The sequence below is a fragment of the Hermetia illucens genome, chromosome 2, assembly GCF_905115235.1.
Source record: "Hermetia illucens chromosome 2, iHerIll2.2.curated.20191125, whole genome shotgun sequence".
Classification (NCBI taxonomy): domain Eukaryota; kingdom Metazoa; phylum Arthropoda; class Insecta; order Diptera; family Stratiomyidae; genus Hermetia; species Hermetia illucens.
The window spans coordinates 190,264,041-190,283,683 of record NC_051850.1 but is presented as its reverse complement, the minus strand read 5'-3'; the positions used below and the strand labels follow the sequence as shown (position 1 = coordinate 190,283,683).

Here is a 19,643-nt window from a genome sequence, read left to right as displayed (position 1 = left end):
TGGTTTATTATGTCCCTAAATTTCACATTCCTAGGATAAATTTAAGGAGAAATTTCCAGTGAATTTAACATAATACTATTAACTTTATTTTTGATTTGATTTGAATAAGGAGAATTTTGGGTAGTTTCAGGGAACGAGTTCTGTCCCATTTCAAGTTTATACTTTGAAACCTGCACTACCCTATTTTGCAACCAAAGGCACATGGCTATATCCGGGAAAAAATTACACCCCCATTCACTTGTAAATTCAAAATTGTGTACCATACAAAAAGCATGCTTCTCAAATCGTTCACTATGAGTTGTTCCACAATTTCACAATGAGTAATTATAATTTCTATTGCCAACATTTGGGAAATTAAACGAAGCAATCGAGAATGCTCAATTGCTGGAAATTGAGGAAATGTATTATGTGCTAGGAGGACAACATAAAGCTACACATACCTATGGTGACTCGTTAAAAACTGGAGAAAATTGGCTAGGAAATTTCGATCCGTTCACAGTATAGGTTTATTGTACAGTAAAAGAAACTACTGAGCCAACTTGGCCAGTGATTTAAAAAGTTTGCTCATTTAATGTAGTTTTCGAAACTATGCCACACCGTGGAACCGCTCTTTGAGTCTCCATTCAAAAAATGAAAAACTGTCTCTGAAAAATGTTAAATAGTAGCAAATAAATTTAGAATTACTATTTTATCTGTCCAAGGAAAGTAAATTACGTACAACATTTATGGATTTATTTTTTATTAATTTCGTAGAATTGGTCCATGATTTGGGAGATTTCAACCCCGCACCGCCCCATTCCTCCCTATTTTAACTCATCTCAAAACTAAATCTCTTTCGAAAAGTACTAATCGGCATCTTTCATTTGATACTTCACATGGATATATCCGGTGAAAAAATATTCACTTAACGTAATATACTATTACTATCCAAGTTACAGTATGTTAACTTTGTATCTTTCATGCAAAATTGTTCTATCCTTAGACGTCATATACAGGATGTCCGAAAAGTCAACGATAATACTTAAAGGACCAATAGAGCGTCTCACGGGTATCCAGAAAAACATTAAATGATATTACTGAAAAGTTGATGGTTTCCGAGATAATATCATAACAATTCAACGGAAATCGATAAAACCGTTCTCTTGGATCAGATTTTTGAGCGAATATAATTCTTCGATTCAGATCTCAAACTTTATATACTAATTAACACTTTTATTAAACAAATAGCAACATTTGATTAATAATTCTAAAAGGTTTGAATCATATCAAATCTGTTTTAAACCGAAGTATAAAATTTTATTTATTTTCCATCCTCAAAGTTTGAACTCTCATACTGAAAAAAAATTTATTTATTTTTCATCCTCAAAGTTTGAACTCTCATACTGAAAAAAAAACTATATCTAGTACCAGATATTCATTAACGAAAAGACGCCACCATCATTTGAGTGAACAAAGAAGCAATTATTCTAATAAACAATTTTGTAGTAATGGCTTATAGTAAAGGATAATTTTAATCTACTTTATGGAATCATTTTAAAAAATAAAACAAATTGAATTATGTAGAAATGACAGTTTTTATTTAACCTAACAAAAATTAAACAATTTGTTCGAATTGCCAATCACCAATGCAAATACAGACGCGGCATCTTCTTAAAAATGACCTCTTTGTCTATTTTGCATTTCTTGCAATGTTCAGCTCTTGGGCCACGTTAGTTATTCGATGAAGTAATTCATGGATATTATCTATTGGTTTTCCAAAAATCGTTTCTTTACTTTATTCCTTTTTACCCCTGTATAGAAATTTAGGGAATTCAAATCTAGAGACCTGGGACGCCGCAAAATTTGACCAAGTCGGCCCATCCACCTTTGGCCTTAAATTTTGGGGGACTTCACGAGCATAATGAGCCAGGCAGCCATCGTTTTGAAAGCATATGGGTCGAAGTGTGGCCAAAGAAACATCTTCTAAAAGATCTGGTAGATAATTTTGTCCAAAATGTAAGTAAGCCTACCAGTTTAGATTTTTTGGCATATCCAATGGACCAATCACATGTCCGTTCAGGATACTGGTCCACGTGTTAACTTTGAACTGGTATTGGATCCTTTCTTCTCGGATGAAGTGAGGATTTCTTAATGCATAACTATGCAAATTGTACATATTCATAAAGCCATACTTTTTAAATGTACTTTCATCCGACGATAGTACTTTGGTCAAAAAGGTCGGGTCCTCCCTATTTTTGCTCAATCTAACTAATGCTAGTATATCTATCATGTAAATAGTCTTAAAAAAAGCAGAAAAGAATAGTCGTTTATTCGACAGTTGTTTATTATAAAAAGCTCATGTTTGGGTCAGAATAATTTGATTTATTACTTTAAAAATGGGTTTTTTGATGAGTGAAAAGATTGTACCGTCACTTCCTTAAAGAATATCTGGGATGTTTTGCATAGTTTTGAAAACTATATTAAATGAGCGAACTTTTCAAGTCGCTAGCCAAGTGAGCTCAGTGGTTTTTTACAGTATGACAATGGGGATGAAAAATAAAAAAATTTAATACTTCAGTTTAAGACAGATGTTTTATTAAAAGTTTCGAATTGTCAATCAAATGTTGCTGTTTGATTAATCTGAATCTAAGAATATGAATTTTTTTAAGAGTGACCCTCGAAAATCTGATCCAAGGGATCGATTTTAACGAATTTCATTGAATTGCCACTATCTGGGAAACCATGAACTTTTTATTAAGATCATTTAATGTTTTTCTTGATGCCTGTGAGTTGCTCTATCTGCGCTTTAAGTATTATCGTTGACTTTTTGGACGCCCCGTATATACGTTTGTGAAAACGAAGCAGCCCTAGATCTACGTTCTCATATGGAAAACCATTCATACCTTTGTGCACTATATATATTATATATTTCCTAGTAGATGTTTTTAATGTGTCTCATGGTATTATTGTGGTAAAAAGGAATAATTTATGGGAAGTTTTTTTTGTTTGTGAGCGATAATGTGTTTACGTATCCTTAACTGATTTATTTTTTTTTTTCTTTAATTCTTGCGTTTCCACCAAGGGTTTTGCTTTGTGTCTCCTGATATGGCATCATCAAATAACTTCTGCAAAATAGAATCAAATCTGTCGTTTTTTGCAGTTTCATAATATCAGGTGCCTATACACTTGTTGAGTTTCGATCGGACCTGTAACTTTTAGTTTTACTTCTATAGATCCACAGATCTTTAATATAGTTGATTTGCTCTATAATGTGTTCGTACTTTCGATATATAAGAAAATGTTTGCTTCGACGAATAATAAGTTCAAGGTATTTCTTCGAGAAGTATAATTTCATCAGACCATCTGTGAAATGTTCTGTTTTCACGTAACCCTGCTCCATAGTACTCATTTTCCCAGTTTCGCAACGAATTTTAGATTTATTTTTGTCCTCATCTGTTGGTTGATGTATTTTATACACAGCGGTCAGGTTATTGATTACCTGTACCAAGTTATATTCCTTAGAAATTGCATTATTTCTCGTCATTAGGATGAGTTGAACTTAGCTAAACTTAGATGCGGGTGCCAAATTTCCAATTTGGCTGAAAAGATGCGGCAGTATATAGATTGTTTAACGCTCTCATGCATTCAAAGCAAAAGTCAAAGGACCATGGCAAAACGAATGATTTAAGCCAGCAACCTTTTTTCTCCCTAAGAATTATAAATTTATTATAAAGACAATATGCGCGTACTTATTATATAAAGCATACAACAAGCTAAATAATGATCTAATTGATTTCAGATTTTATAAGATAGAAATTACACAATCCTAGGTATTCTGTTTTATTTATTCATATTAGTTTATTCATAAACCAGCGTATGTGTGTATATATATATTTCTGCAGCATCTGGATTTAATTCTGCTTTATTTATCTGCATACAATGAAAAAAATATACGTTATCATAATACTAAACAAGATACTCTTAATTTCAATTCAAACTCTTCGGCGTTAAGAATGCACTTCATGAATGATAATTCAACAAAAAGAGTTTTAGATTGCATTAAAGATTTTGCGTTTAGAGGTTCGTGCCCTCACTTGACCTTGTTCAATATGCCAGTGAATGACATTCGCGTCGTCGACAGATTACATAAAATCCACTGCACCTTCGACTCAATATTAATTTATGATTACTGTTAATATTTTCAACTTTTTTTTTTGATTTATGAAGTGCATTTTATATCAAAACACTGGCCAAATATCACGAATAGTTCAAGAATTCATGCTCTAAACGCTAAAAGTAGCCACGTAACTGAATCACGAGCTGTCGCCATACCACCAACCAAAAAACTAAACAGACAAAATCACACTAAATAAATAGAGGCTGTTTGCCCCAGAAGTGAGGATTTCATGCAATGCAGATCTTGCATCTTCATCTTAATTCACTTTCTGGGCGCTCTCTGCACTATCTTAAATTTTGAAAACGCTTATGTTGAATAATTCTACAGAAACAATGGGGTCTGGGTGCGTTACCGAAACCCCGAGTTCCCCCCACCACCACTCTCACTATTTTCAAGCAATCGATATCTCTCCAGCCATTTATATAGTGTGTGATCCGAAGTATATATCGGTGTAGTAGATGGTTGTATCTTTTGAGGAATAAAAAGTCTGTTTTATAAGAAATTTCAATAAATTCACAAACGTAGTCCCAATTCATAAGTGACACAGATAGTATATAAAAGAGGATGCCATCGATGTTTTTAGGTCATTCAAAATTTTTAGCTATTATGAAATGGTGGTGTGAGACCCTACTGAAACCGAACAGTATCCACTGTTCCGTTCATTAAAATATTTGCATTGAATTTTACAATTAGTTTTATTATCTTGTGTGCAAAGTGCTCAGTGAAGATTTCGCGTGAATTAATAAGAATAGCTCCCTCAAATTGGTAAAAGTTATTTTTAATAATTTGAGTGATTTTTTTTTTTAAATTGGCCTTCTCCGGCCATCAGTTATTGATTTGGAAATTAATATATCAAAATGAAGGTGGGTGATATTTTTAATATTGTATTATACATATGGAAACTATGAGTATTTAATATGGTTCAGATAGTACATATGTGTCAAATGAATTTTTTGAGTGTGGTTTTCGAATTATTCGTTTCTAAATGAATATTTAAAAATGAAATAGAACTAGGTTCTGCTTAACAGGAAACTTAGAATTTAAGGTCATTGCTTACGTCCAAAGAAATCTCCTATTGAGCATGTTTGAATGACGATCATGTCTTTTTTACTGTATTTTATCATTCGTTTTTACTGTATTTTATCATTCAAATTTTCAATATAAAACATTTTAATATTTTTTATTGAAATCTAAAAATATAACTTTAAAATTCAATTGCTATCTTTTCCAAAAGTGAACAGAGCAGAATGATTCAGCATTATTTCCTATTGTAAATGTTAAAGAATTTTTTGAAGGATTTCCAGTTTGCTCTCATAAAAGCGACCGATAGTTTCGTTCAAGGTTGCCGAGTGTTGATTGCTCCCTTATATATATTTACAAATATGATATTAATGTAAATGACTGGGAAAAACTAATAAGTTTAGAATACAGACAGCTCACTCTTCCATGCAGGGCAAAGGCTACTCATCAAACGCTGTCTCTTTTTCATCCCTGGAAACAGATCCATTATAAAGATTCGCAAACACAACGTAGGTGCATATTATACTGAAAAGACAAACCGCCTAGCAGTTTTGACCTAAGCAGGGCGGCGGAGACCTAAATTTTGTTTTAAAATTGAGGGAGCCCTGAATCTACTATCCACTTGATGCCAGACCCTCAAATGCCCCTTTTATCAGTGTGCGCTCTAGTGAGGCTTAAATTGTTTGTTAGAGATTACAAATATTGTATTTCAAAAAACAACTGTCCCCTTTAATAGTGTGGTCTCCGCTCGCTTTCATCAATATGCTCTGTGTAGAGAGCACGCTGATCAAGGGGTCCATTGGTTGCCGAAATACAGAATTTTTGATTTGTAACAAATTATTTTACCCTCTTAAGGAGAACTCTCCTTAATCCACTTCTTTTGTTTAGCTCGTTCGGGTCTACGGAGAAACAGCAATGAGAGGCAAGAAGCATTGAAAGGGATATTGAGAGAACTGAGTCCAGTTATTATATTGCCGTTTGATTGGTAGAAAATATAAAATTTGCCTTAAGCGCGGAGAAAAATGGGATGGATCAGAAGAATACGTGGCTGCATTGAAAGTGAAGAGAATTATATAGAATTTTACGCATTTTTAGATTTAGTCCATACAGATAGCTTAAAATATATGGTAGTGCTGAGTTTGCGAAACTCAAAATAGATTGCTGATAACTTTAGTTTTTTTTTTTTTGGGGGGTAGGGTAGGTGAATGCATTTACGCACACAGTGTTGAACTCCCGATTCGGTACGTCGTCGGACTACCAACTAAATACCTCCCCATCGTCAGAGAACTAGCCTGGAACCGTTTGTCACATTACTTCGGACTAGTCCCCGAACTCTCCCGCCCTGCGGAGCCTTCAAATCAGGGAATTCCTTTCACCAACGGGAGGGGAGAGGAGGAAGGGAACTGTCAGTTCAAGGAACCCCCTGCCATCCGGTTCCTCCACCGGTCGAGTTCTATCGTCTTAGCAACGAGAAGGGCCCGAACGTAATGGCCAACATGGTTCCACCTGTCAGCAGTCCTCAGCATCTCTTCCACAATGTTGTCTGGAGAGAGATCCCCTGTGTTTAAATAGAGCTGCTGACGAACCCCATCCCACCTTCCACAAGAAAAAAAAGTGTGTTGGGCGTCGTCCACAACTCCATTGCAAAACACACAATCCGGAGAACGCGCCTTTCCAATCTTATGCAGGTAAGACTGAAAACTTCCATGCCCACTTAAAAATTGGGTAAGGAAATAGTCAGTCTCACCATGCTTCCGATTCAGCCACGCACCTAAGTTGCCGATGAGCCGCGCAGTCCATCTGCCTCTAGTTTCATTTTGCCAAGAGAGCTTCCACTTGTCTAGTGTGTGTTGCCGTTCTTCGCGAGCAACCACCTCCCTTGGCTCATCTCCCTTGCGCTTGTGGTCTGACGCTCCCTAGCAAGAAGGACAACGGGGATAACTCCCGCGATCACCATCACGGCCGGTTCAGAGACAGTGCGGTACGTAGACGCCACTCGTAAAGCTCCCCGTCTCTGTACTTGCGCGAGGCGTTTACGATATACCTGCTTTTTAAGAGCGCCAGCCCATACCTCTGCGCCGTAGAGCAGGACAGACTGCGTTGAGCTCATCAGGAGACGTCGCCTACTAGACGTAGGACCCCCAATGTTTACCATTAGCCTACTTAACGCCGAAACTCCAGCCGCAGCCTTGTTCGCTGCTGCTTTGATTTGCTCAGAAAAGCTCATCTTTGAGTTAAGAGTCAACCCGAGGTACCTTACCGCTGATTTTGACTCGATTATCGACTCGCCGAACGATATGGAACGCAGGGTCGGAATTCTCTTTTTAGTCAGGCTGACTACTTCGGTTTTTTCGGTTTAAACCAAACTGCCGGGGAGATAAATCTCCGGCAGCACGTATCGCTTCAGCGAGTCTACTTCTGATGAACTTTTCGAGCACTTTCCCAGCAGTGTCAAGCATATATAGTGGGCGGTATGAAGACGGCAATTCGGGATCGCCTTTCCCTTTGGGGATCAGCGCAAGCCTCGCAAAATGCCCTCTTTCAGGCAAGCGTTGAATGCGCCGAGCAGTAGGTCTGACCGGTGTTGGAATACCAGCTTGTATACCTCTGCTGGAATACCACCGGGTCCTGGCGCCTTCTTGTTTTTCATAGAGAGGACTACCTGTTCCAACTCTTTTATAGAGAAAAGTGGACAGTCCTCTGCGCTCTCCACGCCGACGTCACCATCCCATACGGGGTGCGCAGGGAAGAGTGCCCTCACAATGCGGTCCATCTGCTCGGCCTAAAGTGAACAGGGTTTCCGCAGGGCCCCGATTTTTCGGGTTACCAGTTTGTAACCGAGTCCCCACGGATCCCCATTAACCTCGTCGACCAGACGTCTGGAATGCTTCCTTCGCAGCCCGGGCGCCGAAACGTTGGGGTGGATCCGGTGTTTAGAACTACCAGTCCTGTTCTCTCCGCCATTTCCAGAATTCGTTCCTCTGGAATCTGTGTGAGGCATGCCCCATTCAAGTGCCCTAGTATTGAAGTCACCCCCGACCAGGATCCGCCCATCCAAAGCATCAAACTTCCGACGAAAGTCCGGCATCGTCTCATTCGGACATTATCCCTGAACACAGAATCCAGACAAAGCCGTCCCCTCGGCCTTGGGCAAGAACCCCCAGGAGGGTGCCGTCCCGAACCCAGAATATGTGTAGGTTTTTCAACCGGTTTGATCCTATCCTTTGACTAGACGTCCAGATATTCTCCTGAAACTTTTGAATTTTGCCCCGATCAGTCGCTTCCAGTATGTAATATATCCTTATTGTATTTGGTTCACCAATAAGACATCCTCCGTCCGAGTGGACTCGAAGACATTGGTTGTCTGTTCTTCTTCACGATCTTGGTTGCTTTACTTGAAGGGTTGATTGGCTGATTGGTTCTGATGAGCATAATTAGTTTGGTCCGGATTTGAAATTCAAATAGTATTTTATAGGGTATATATCCATCAATACTGCCATACGCCTGCTTTAAGTCCACAAATATTTGTCCTACCATAACATTATACTTTAAGCAGGTTTGTGAAATGTTCCCGCATCCTCCCGATAATTTTGGTCAGCACATTGTAACCCGCACACACGATATCCGTCTACAGTCTTCACAGCACAATCTACTGTCCTTTAAACAAATAGGACATTTGCAGGAATTTTGCAACTCGCCTCACATGAATTCTGTTCAAAAACTAATGGAGCTTCGATGTTATAGCTGTACTTTCTCCTTTTAGTACTATTATAGTATCTATTCACACCCGGTGCTTTACTATTTCGAAGCTTCTCAGGGTATTCGATGGTGAACCAGCAGCACCTACGTTCTACTTCGAAATGCTTGGATTGTAATGTTGTCCCTCGGTTTTTTATCTGCTTCACGTCTCCTATCATTTCCTCTGCTACGCCTTTACATGGAGTTAGTCTTGATTAGATTCCTGCTATAATCCTTTTTGTCGAGTGCTATTTAAATAGGCTCATTTTAGTATCATCTATTTTCTTTAGCCAATCACAAAGATCTATGACCGTGGCTGGGAGGAACGAGTCGCACCGGCTCGGGTTGATGATATTCAAAATGCTGAATTTTGAACAGTACTTGCGAAAAACCGGCCAGCGTTGATAACAACACAAACAACAAAAATGTTGAGTGTAATAGACCCATTCAAAGGAACTGCCATAAAGTTCAACGATTCCAATCAACTTGTGGATGGGTGAAACTACAAGAATCTTAGAACGCATAAAGTAAGTAAAGATTAGCTATCTACAATTTCACTGAGTGTCTTAAGTAGTTACTCGGCTTTAGATGTTTATAATTCGCCTACTGACCTGTCATATTCTTTGTATGATATATCCAATACCTACTTTAATGAATGCACTTTGCGTACTGTGAACTAAGCCATACTGAACACCACCCAAAAATCTCGATTTGTTGATAAGCTATAATATGATATATGATAAGCCTAAATTTATTCCATTCTGCCTAAACCCTGCTTAAACTAAATAAAAAATGATTAGTCGATTCACTCGACAAGGGCTTATCTGCATAGGACAGGTGCTTCCTGAAACGTCTCCTCCCACAGAATCACTCAGCAATCATGACGCATACAGGGAAAATCCAGTAGCATTCGGCAAAATCTCCAGATTTGTTATCTCACTTCCAATTCAAACTTTTTTCTTTTGAACTGTTGAACATGAGTATGAACACGCATACGAATCTATATATCTTTTACGTTTTCTGTGACGTCACAATAATAAAATCTTATTCATTGAAACAATTCCTTGAAATCTAGACGCCACAAATATCAAGATAAATAGCTTTTTGATTGAAGGCAATGTCAAGTTTAACGAAATTGTAAAATTAGATTGAAAAATAAAATGAATAAATGTTTCTCGGAAGTGAAACGATTTTTGTGCGTTATCTTCATCCGTCAATGCGTATCAAAATTTTAAAGAATGAATTCTTTACGATAACGAGGGGAAGCTCCAAATTGGTGCTGTTTTGACGCGGATAATTCGCATGGTGTTTTGTATATTTGCAAATTGCAGACATAGTTTTTTGGTGTGTAAATGCATGTTGAGGAAATGTGTTGACAAAGTGTACAAGAGAAATAGCTGAGGGATTTGTAATCATGCCTATTGTCAAATGAGCAATATTCTGGACCATGGAGTCACTGTCATGAACATAGGTAGTACTATATATAGTAGAGTTTATCGGGAATTATATAAAATGATTAGTGAAGGCGGTGTGGTAAAAGGGTGACGTTGACGACGTACCGAATCGGGAGTCCAACACTGTGTGCGTAAATGAATTCCCCTACCCTACCCCACAAACAAAAAAAAAAAAGGTTGACGTTTATCTATATATGTCTAAACGGGACTGATAACCTACTAAGAAAAATCGTTGCGTTGTGCACTTCATGTGGTAATGATATTTTCAAAATTCAATATAATACAGGTAGAGCGATGACGATGGCCCTCCAAAAAATGTTTCCCAATTTTTTTTTTTTTTTTACTCCGCGGATAAACTTGAGTTAATGGACGCCAATATACACTATTAACAAATATTATCTTCTGTACACTTTTCCCCGTAATCCGAGAATTTCTGAAATTTGGCGAGCTTAAATATCAGGTCAAAATATTGGATAGCTAATGTCAACCGCCAACATCGTCGAGAAAGATCACCATGTGGTTTTCTCTACTAACAGACCTTGGTCATGGATAGGGCCATCCCAGAATAATCGTATATAGGTACGGAAATTGATTTTACCTTCGGCAGTCATATTGCCCAGCATACGTTGTCCCTACCAGTGACAAAATCGAAGACTAAATTTGGCAAGGTTATTGGAACACCTTAATGCTCGTGATCTGCATTCAACACCGAAAAGTGTGAGAATTCACCCCTAAGAGTGTAAAATTTTTGGAAAATTTCTACGCTAACGAAGGCATCTTCCGGGATAACGAGCTCTCAAAACACAGGAGTTTCTCCTCTTGCCTACAATACTCATACAATATACTGACATAGAGGTCAAAATCAGCTTAGGAATAAATAAAAAAATAAATACAATTCAAAACCAAAAAGTTCAACTAGTGGGAAAAGGATACGTCCAGTGACTGGGGATAGACTGAGTTCATTACCATCCATCAACTGGACATCACAACAGCTTGTCTCCACGGACTTATGGAGACAACCGCGAACATGGAAGCGTGCTTGAAGGGGTGTTTGCAAACTTCGAGGGAAAAAAAGGAAAAGCACAGTGAACCTGAAATCAAAGAAAAGAATCATGAAAGCTGCAGATCTTCTGAGCCTGTCAAAGTTTTTTAAAATCAGAATACAGCCCATATTTATTAAATTAGGACCACTAACGTTTTTCCTAAAATTTAGTTTCCTTCCTTTCTTATTTTTTTTTTTTTTTGAAGTAAAATGAAAAATAAAAAATGTTGTCTTTCCGTTCTCTTTTATTTTATTAACAATGAAAGCAAATAATTTCTTACATACATATTTAGTGGAACCTCTCTCCGCACTAATAACAGCCCTTATCCTGTTTGGCATGCTTTCATAGTAGCGATTAATCATATCCTTGATATCGTCGTTATTTTCGCAGATATCGACAATTTTTGTTTTGAACACGTTTACTGTGGGATTATGAGAGGAGTAAATTGTCGATTTCAATAGATTTCAAACTTTTTCTACGGGGTTAAAATAGAAGGAATAACCAGGCCAAGGAAAAATCGGGATATTGCAGGGTGCACCCTCCTGCACATATAGAGTAAAAAATCCGCAATGCCTCAAGTAAATAAAATAAGGAGTCAAGATATTGGCAATGACCGTCTGGTACTGGCAGGCGTCTACTGTTCCTTCCACAAAATATATCGCGTCCAAGTAAATCGGCGGAGATATGTAAGTGACCACAACATTGTTGCTGGTCGGTTTTTATCGTCGCCGCGTCGCATCCTACATTGCAACGTTCTAATGATCTCCTTTGAACATATTGGCGGCTCACTGTAACCGGCTCCAGCCTACATGCGTTGCTCAATGCTACCTAAATGAAACCAAAAAACACTTTCTTCTTCTTAAATTAAGCTTTTGAGAGAAAAATAAACATAAATGTTCATCACACCAGACAAATATGTTTTCCATTCTTCAACGGTATGCGCCTCACAAACTCCAACCTGGCTTTCATCATTTTAGCGGTCTGTTTTAGCTTTTTTGTCAATCTTCTCGATCTTAAATTTCGTTCAGTCCTTAAAGTAGAAAAACGCTCTCCGTTGAGGATTTGTTGTTTGTTAATGTCCATTCTGCGGATTCGCTCAGTGTTTGATAGGAAGCATTTTCCCTCGTTATGATATCTCGAAAGAAAAACAAGTTCGTCCTCAATAAAGCCAGAACCTCACTCTTTTTTCCAGGACTAATATCCTATCCCATTTTAAAAATTTTACGAATTTACGACAAAATTTCATTTTTGCGAATTGCACACTGTTTACTTTAAAACCATAACCTTTCTATTCTGGCAAACGACTTCACAAAACTCTTCAGTAAATTACAAATAATTACTCTCTAAACATTTGCAAAAGAAGGATGAAAAGTGGTCCTTTTAATTAGTTCAAATAGCTTTATGAAAATCTCAAAGATTAAGTAAAAAGCAGGTGAGGTAATCAAACTACCTCCTGGGGTTAAGGGGTTTGAGATTTTCCTGATAGGTTTATTGCTTTTATTATTTTTGTAGATATAACACAAAATTACTTCAATTATGAGCACTTGCATTTTTATAATGCCAAACATAAAATTTCTAGAGAATTGTAGAAAAGTTTGTCTGTTTTTAATTCAATGAACAGAGACTGTAAAACCTCAATATGAAACGTGGATGCAGTTCAATGGAACTACAAACTGGGAAGACATGCATGGAATTAGTCTTTATCCTAGCCAATCCGGACGGACGACACCTCTTTGGAGTTTTGGTATTCGAGGGGGGGTTTAACGTGAATACCTGCCGTGCACGCATAATCCCACGGTCCTCTTCGGACACGGATTGATTTTGGGACCACAATCAGAGCGCCGCCATGCAAGCACAGCGGTCCTGGTTTATACTGAGTGCAGGCTCAGCATTCATACCAGTGGATGCGAGGCCTATCTAACACCTCTGCCGCAACTAAGAGGTACGGCACCCGAGTTGTACAGCGCAACTCCACGCTTGAGCTCCGAGGTGCTCTGCTCGCGATGTAGGCATAACCACAACCACCACGAAACTCCCACTAGGGGGCCAACCGCAAATAACCGGACCGAGAACACATCCTCCAGGAATTCTCTTGCATACTCGGGTTTGATCGCCCTCCTCGAGTACGTGGGGACGGAACTCCCCAACGGCTAGTTCAGGTCTGAAAACACGACGAATTTCACTTGAATATAATTTGCACTCATTTCGTGTTTGCGATTATGTATAAATGGAGTAATTACCACCTGTCGCTGATTATCATTAGACGCTGCCTCATCTCTGCCCTGGACGAAACCGTCAGTCAACTTTTTGAAAAAACTTGGGCGTTTACCCCAAAAAAGAAGGGTCCGTGGACCACAAGAGAAGAAGTAAATTGCTTCCCAAGTGGTCCGGTCCGTCATCAAGTGGATGCGGACTCAGGACTGCCGGCATCCTCAACAAAAAATCCAGTTTGGATATTCCGAAAATGTTGTTGGTGAATTGGTGGTTGGTTTCGAGGTGGAGTTTCGAAGCGTGCTGAAGAATGAAAGCTTTGAGACCAAGGTTGCTTTTTTTTTCCAAAAATCGTTCATATTATAATCGTGTTTGGAATTACACATCAATACATTTTCGATTTTCTCTAAGGTTATAGGATAATATATTGAAAAAAAAAATAGCGCAAAAAATTGTATTTTTCGCAAAAAAAAAATCTCAATTTTGAAACAAAAATTCAAATCTTCTTTTTTTTTCTTCAGCCTTTTCCCGTTCATAAGCGGTGTCGGCACGTCGTGATCGGTTTCGCCATTTGGCTCTATCGAATGCCTGATCTGGGTGCAATTTCGAGGCTTTAAAATCCCCATCCAGCGTATAATGTAACTAAATATCTTAAGTTACACAACTAGTTCTTCTGGTGTATAAATTTGACCTTATATACAAAACTCTTGCTCTTGAACCACCGAGTTAGTGCTGCTTTCTGGATCGCCAGTATTGCCCAAATTAGTCGCAGAAAAATCTGGTATTACTTCACGGAAAAACGATAAACTTGCATTTTTGTACTACGAGCGGCCGAAATGTTTGATTAGCAGCATTCTTACATCTTTCTTCGGTAGTCTTTACAAAGCAGCTATAGTTTCATCGAGCAACGCTGCGTAAAGTGCGATACTACGACGCCTAAATCTCAACGTCACATGTTCCACGGGATTACTGCCGATTCTAAAGCCGACTGTAAAGGCCAATTTCACCTTGAAGGAAAGCCGCATGGAAAATTTTTTTGTACCATTCGATGCGACTTGAAATAGACTATTCAATACCATGCTTAACTCATCTTCGACAATTTTTGAAACATGTGACCTTAGGAACTAGACTCCTCATAAGTAGAAGCATACCCAACTTTTTGCGTTGCTTATAATCCCAGCGGGAGGTATTCTTCCCTTAACTATAGCTAGTAAGTAGTAAATCACTATGCACATGGTCGTCCGACGAGTTTTTCCATTCGGCATGCCCCTTGTTTCAATGACTATTTTTTTTCCTTTTTTTCAAGTATCTCATAGAACTTAATAAAAGGTGGAATATCTTTCTAAGGCAACACTACTATCACTTAATAGAATTTTTAAACTGTTACTATCCAACAACCCACCTTAGCAGGGGTGGAAATCCAGTTGGCACAGACAGTCAAGTACTTAGGAGTACATTTCGACTCCAAGTTAACGTAGAAGCATCATATCCAGGAACAATATCAGAAATCCTGCAGATTGCTCTGGTGCTGTAGGAATGTGATAGGTAAGACCTGGGGACTTTCACCCAAACGGATATATTGGATGTATACATCCATAATAAAACTCATTTTGATGTATGCATGCATCGTCTGATGGCCAAGACTGAACTTTGCTAACAGCAGGAAGCTGCTAACGCAGATTCAGAGACTTGGTTGCCTAAGTATTAGTGGAGCAATGAGTACTACGCCGATTGCGGCACTTGAAGCTATCCTAAATTTGCCCCCAATTCACTTGGAGATGAAACGGAAAGCAGCCAACGACGCATATAGGCTCGATACCATTGGGACGTGAAAAGGCGGCCAATCCAACGGTCATGCGTCTATCTGGAAATTCCTTGAAAAACATCCGGTAGCCCTGATGCCGACCGATCATATGGTTTCCAGATTTGTCTTTGAAAAGACATACACTGTCGTAATCACCGAAAGAGAAGAATGCCAGTTGGTGTGGAGTTGTCATCATGTACTGCTGAAGCCTGGCCAACTGAACGAAACATTCCTGATGTGGGTGCCTGGGCACTCCAACATCGCCGGTAATGAGGAGGCTGACAGACTGGCTCGCCGAGAGTCTGGATCCACAATGGTGGGGCCAGAACCAGCTCTTGGAATCCGACCATCTACTGTCAAGTCTATTCTGAAGGATGAAATTGCAAGGATTCACGCAACTGAATGGAGAAATTTGGACTCTTGCCGGCAAGCGAAAATCCTTGTGAAAGAGCCTAGGATCACTAGAGCGGCATTTTTGTTGTCCCTTAAGAAGTGGGACATGAAAACCCTAGTTTGACTTTTGACGGGACACTGCTCCTTAAACTACCATATGGAAAAGATTGGGGTAGTGGTTTCGACTATGTGCCGCCAATGTAAGGAGGAGGAAGAGACGGCCCTGCACTTTTTATGCAGCTGCCCAGCATCCTCAGATCTCAGACGAAGACACTTTGGCAAGGTTTTCATCAATGAAGAATCTGCACATCCTCTTGCTTTGGATAATGTTCCCAGATTCACTTAAGCCTGCGAACGCCGTAGGTGGGAAGCCATTGAATAGGCGATGTACGGGGATAGTACAATGAGCCTAATACTGGCCTGAGTGCTCGGAGCTGCGGCTCCCCCCCAGCTAACTAACTAACTACTATCCAACATCTCTGAAGACCAACCTGAACAATCTGGCTTTAAATCACATTAGCCTAATGTATAATTCATATCGTTACATATGCATCTATATAAAAGTATAAACAATTAATTCACCCATACATATGCACATCTATTTCACTTTGACTTCTATTGTCTGTGCAAACTGTATAATTCGATCAAATTCCATATCCATACATTATCCACAGGGGACGGCGAACCTGATACAAATCTCCTCTCATTCCAGCCTTCCATCAGCAGACATAATCCCAGACGGGATCAGATCATTGAAATTTTTTTTTTTGGGCATAATTTCAGACCTTGCAAGAAGGACGATGCCGTATCAGTGAACCATTGAACCTGATCTTTTCAAAAAACCGCAAAAGTTCATTAGCCGACACCGTTCTGCTGGTCAACTGGTTTGCAGATTCCTTCACCCTATCGCATGTACACTGTAGACGTACTGGTCCAGTCGATGTCCGATCTTACGGGAATATCATGTTTTAAACAATTGGTTATATAAAAAGATTGAAAACGATGTATCTGAGGTAGATGTACCTTACACTTTGCAGGCATACTTTTTGCCTTGTCCGCTGCGCGATCATCATCGCGGTTGGTGGTTGTTGGATTTCACTCTGTCCAGCACCGGAAGGTTGAATGCTGATTGAAGGAAAAACGAATGTCAAGGAAATGATAATGATATCTCGATGATGGGGATTCATGAAGAATCTGCGTCAGATAGTGATAGTACTCGAACCAAAGGAACATTCCCAGCACTTTTCATATTAGGAACTTTTCCAGGTTTTTTCATTGTGTTTCGGCGCGAAACGTTTTCCAAAATTAACACATCATATATGGTACTCGTCTTTATGATCTAGATATATTCGAATAGTCATAGACAGAAAAAAAAACAAATCGGGGAAACCGGAAGCTGGGCGCTTCAGGTATGAAAGGTTTTGTTTGCTTCTTCTGTGAGTATATTTAAGTGTAGAACTATTCCATTTGTACGTAGCCCGTTATGTATTTGCATAAAGCATGTCTTAAAGAAATCATCACTTTTCGCTCCCCCCACTCCCCGCCTTTTTAACAAATCTCAAAACTAAGACCCGCTTCAAAAAGTAATAATCGAGACCTTTCATTTGATACCCCACATGACTACATTCGGTGAGAAAAATTTTTACACCACCCCTTTTACATGTATGGGGACCCCCCACTAAGTTCAACCTAGAAAGATATCACTCATTGTATGTCTGGGGATCCACAGTTCCCACCTTATCACCAAATTTCATGCCAATCGGTACAGCCGCTTCTGAGAAAAGTGCTTGTGACAGACAGACAGACAGACAGACAGACGGACAGACAGATGCCTAGGAGATGCTCATTCTCCACTAGAAGACCCAATTATTGGTGGAATAGTGAACTTGCCAGTCTTCGATCGATTTGCCACAGATCTAGACGATCGGCTCAGAGAGCAATAGGAAGAATCAATCAAGGGCAAAAGGAGCATGCCTATAGGGAAGCTCGCAAGAACCTCAAGCTCGCCATTCAGAGGAGTAGAGGGAATGTTTCAAGGAGCTCTGTCTGGAAGCGGACATAAATCCGTGGGGTAGCGCCTATAAAATCGTGACAGGGCGATTCAGAGGCCGATCATGTCCGCAGAACACGTGTCCTATACTCTTGTTGAAAATAATCCAGAGGTTATTTCCCCAGCAAGAGCGAGGTACTAACACTTTTCAGCGTCCCCTGAATGTGACGCCGATTCCACCAGTCACCAGGGACGAGCTGCTGGAGATCTGCAGTCGAATAGGCGACAGCAAAGCCCCGAGTCTTGACGGCATACTCAATAAGGCTCTCAAACTTACCGTCAAATGTAGACCGGATATGTTCGCGGAACTGTTCGAAATGTGCATGTCCGAGGGTATCTTTCCAGCACCGTGGAAGCGGTAGAAATTGGTGCTGCTGCCTAAAGCTGGCAAACCGCCAGGGTAACCGTCCTATAGACCCATTTGTCTTCTAGACCCTATGGGGAAAATGTTGGAGCGGGTTATTTATAATAGACTATTCCCAGTCGTCGAGAGCCAAGGGGGCCTTTCAGATGAGCAGTATGGTTTCCGTAAAGCCAGATCAACCATTGATGCCATCAAAATGGTTACTGGCTTGGCCGAAAATGCAATTCACGGAAGGGGTTGTACCAGCAAATATTGTGCAGTGGTCACCCTGGATGTGAGGAATGCATTCAACTCGGCCAATGGGAACCTTATACGAAAGTCTCTGGCGACGAATGGTGTTCCCACCTACCTCGCCGCTATTATAAATAGCTGAGCATGAGCGAACACTAATAATACCGATGATGGATTCAAGGAGTACGTTGTCTCCGCGGGTGTCCCACAGGGCTCTGTATTGGGTCTACTACTGTGGAACATCATGTATTATGATGTGCTTAAGCTTCTGATTCCGGAGGAGACAGCAGTCGTGGGTTACGCCGATGAAATAGCAATCAGTGTTGTAAAGGCTTGGCTGGAGAGTGCTTGACTGGCACTCGCTGAGGAAAAGACGGAAGCGGTCCTCATCACTAAACATCGGAAAAGAAATTACGCCTGCATTTGAATAGGGAATCGTATCATCACTTCCAAGCCGACCATCAAATACTTGGGGGTGATGATACACGGAAAATTCAATTTTAAGCAGCACATAGAGCATACTTGTAAAAAAGCATCCACCACGAGTATGGCTCTCGCAAGGATGATGCCGAACGTAGGAGGACTGCGGCATACTTGCAGGCTGCTCATAGCCAGGGTGGTGATTTCTATCATGCTGTATGCGGTCCCAGTTTGGGGAAACGCGCTGCAGGTTTTAGGCAATGCATATAAACTGAGTACGGTTTACAGAATAACAGCCTTAAGGGTGTGCTCTGTCGTCTCAGACGATGCAGCGTTCGCCATCTCGGGAATGATGCCAATTGACATCCTGGCAACCGAAATGATGAACATTTATAACACCAGGTCCATCTCTCCCTTATCGCAGGTAAAAAAAGCCGAAAGAGAAAGATCCATAAGCAGATGGCAACAGCGATGGGACCAGTCAGAAAAGGGTCGTTGGACTTACAGGTTGATTCCTTCCATCAGGGAGTGGCTGGAGAGAAAGCATGGGGAGATCAATTATAATCTCATCTAGCTTATCACCGGCCATGGCAGATACCGTCAATACCTGTACAGGTTTAAATTGGACAGCGGACCTAATTGTCTAAACTGCGACGGGGTCCCAGAGGACCCAGCGCACGTATTCTTCCAATCTCCTAGGTTCGTGGAAGAAAGAAAGAACCTAGAGGAAACGGATTTGTTTTGCAAACAAAACCTTAA

At 39.9% G+C, this 19,643-nt stretch overlaps 1 protein-coding gene across 4 annotated transcripts in view; it reads left to right on the top strand.

Annotated features, from left to right (window-relative positions):
• Positions 1-19,643, top strand: part of LOC119650146 — a 44,492-nt gene that overhangs the window by 2,085 nt on the left and 22,764 nt on the right. The window contains exon 1 of one of the 4 annotated variants that reach the window (XM_038052684.1): positions 4,606-4,739. The exons of 2 other annotated variants lie outside the window; for them this stretch is intronic. Coding sequence is in view for 1 of the 2 variants with exons in the window: in XM_038052683.1 (XP_037908611.1) it covers positions 5,014-5,019 (6 nt within the window). In the remaining variant the exon portion in view is untranslated. One more of the 4 variants, XM_038052683.1, reaches the window with a different exon arrangement.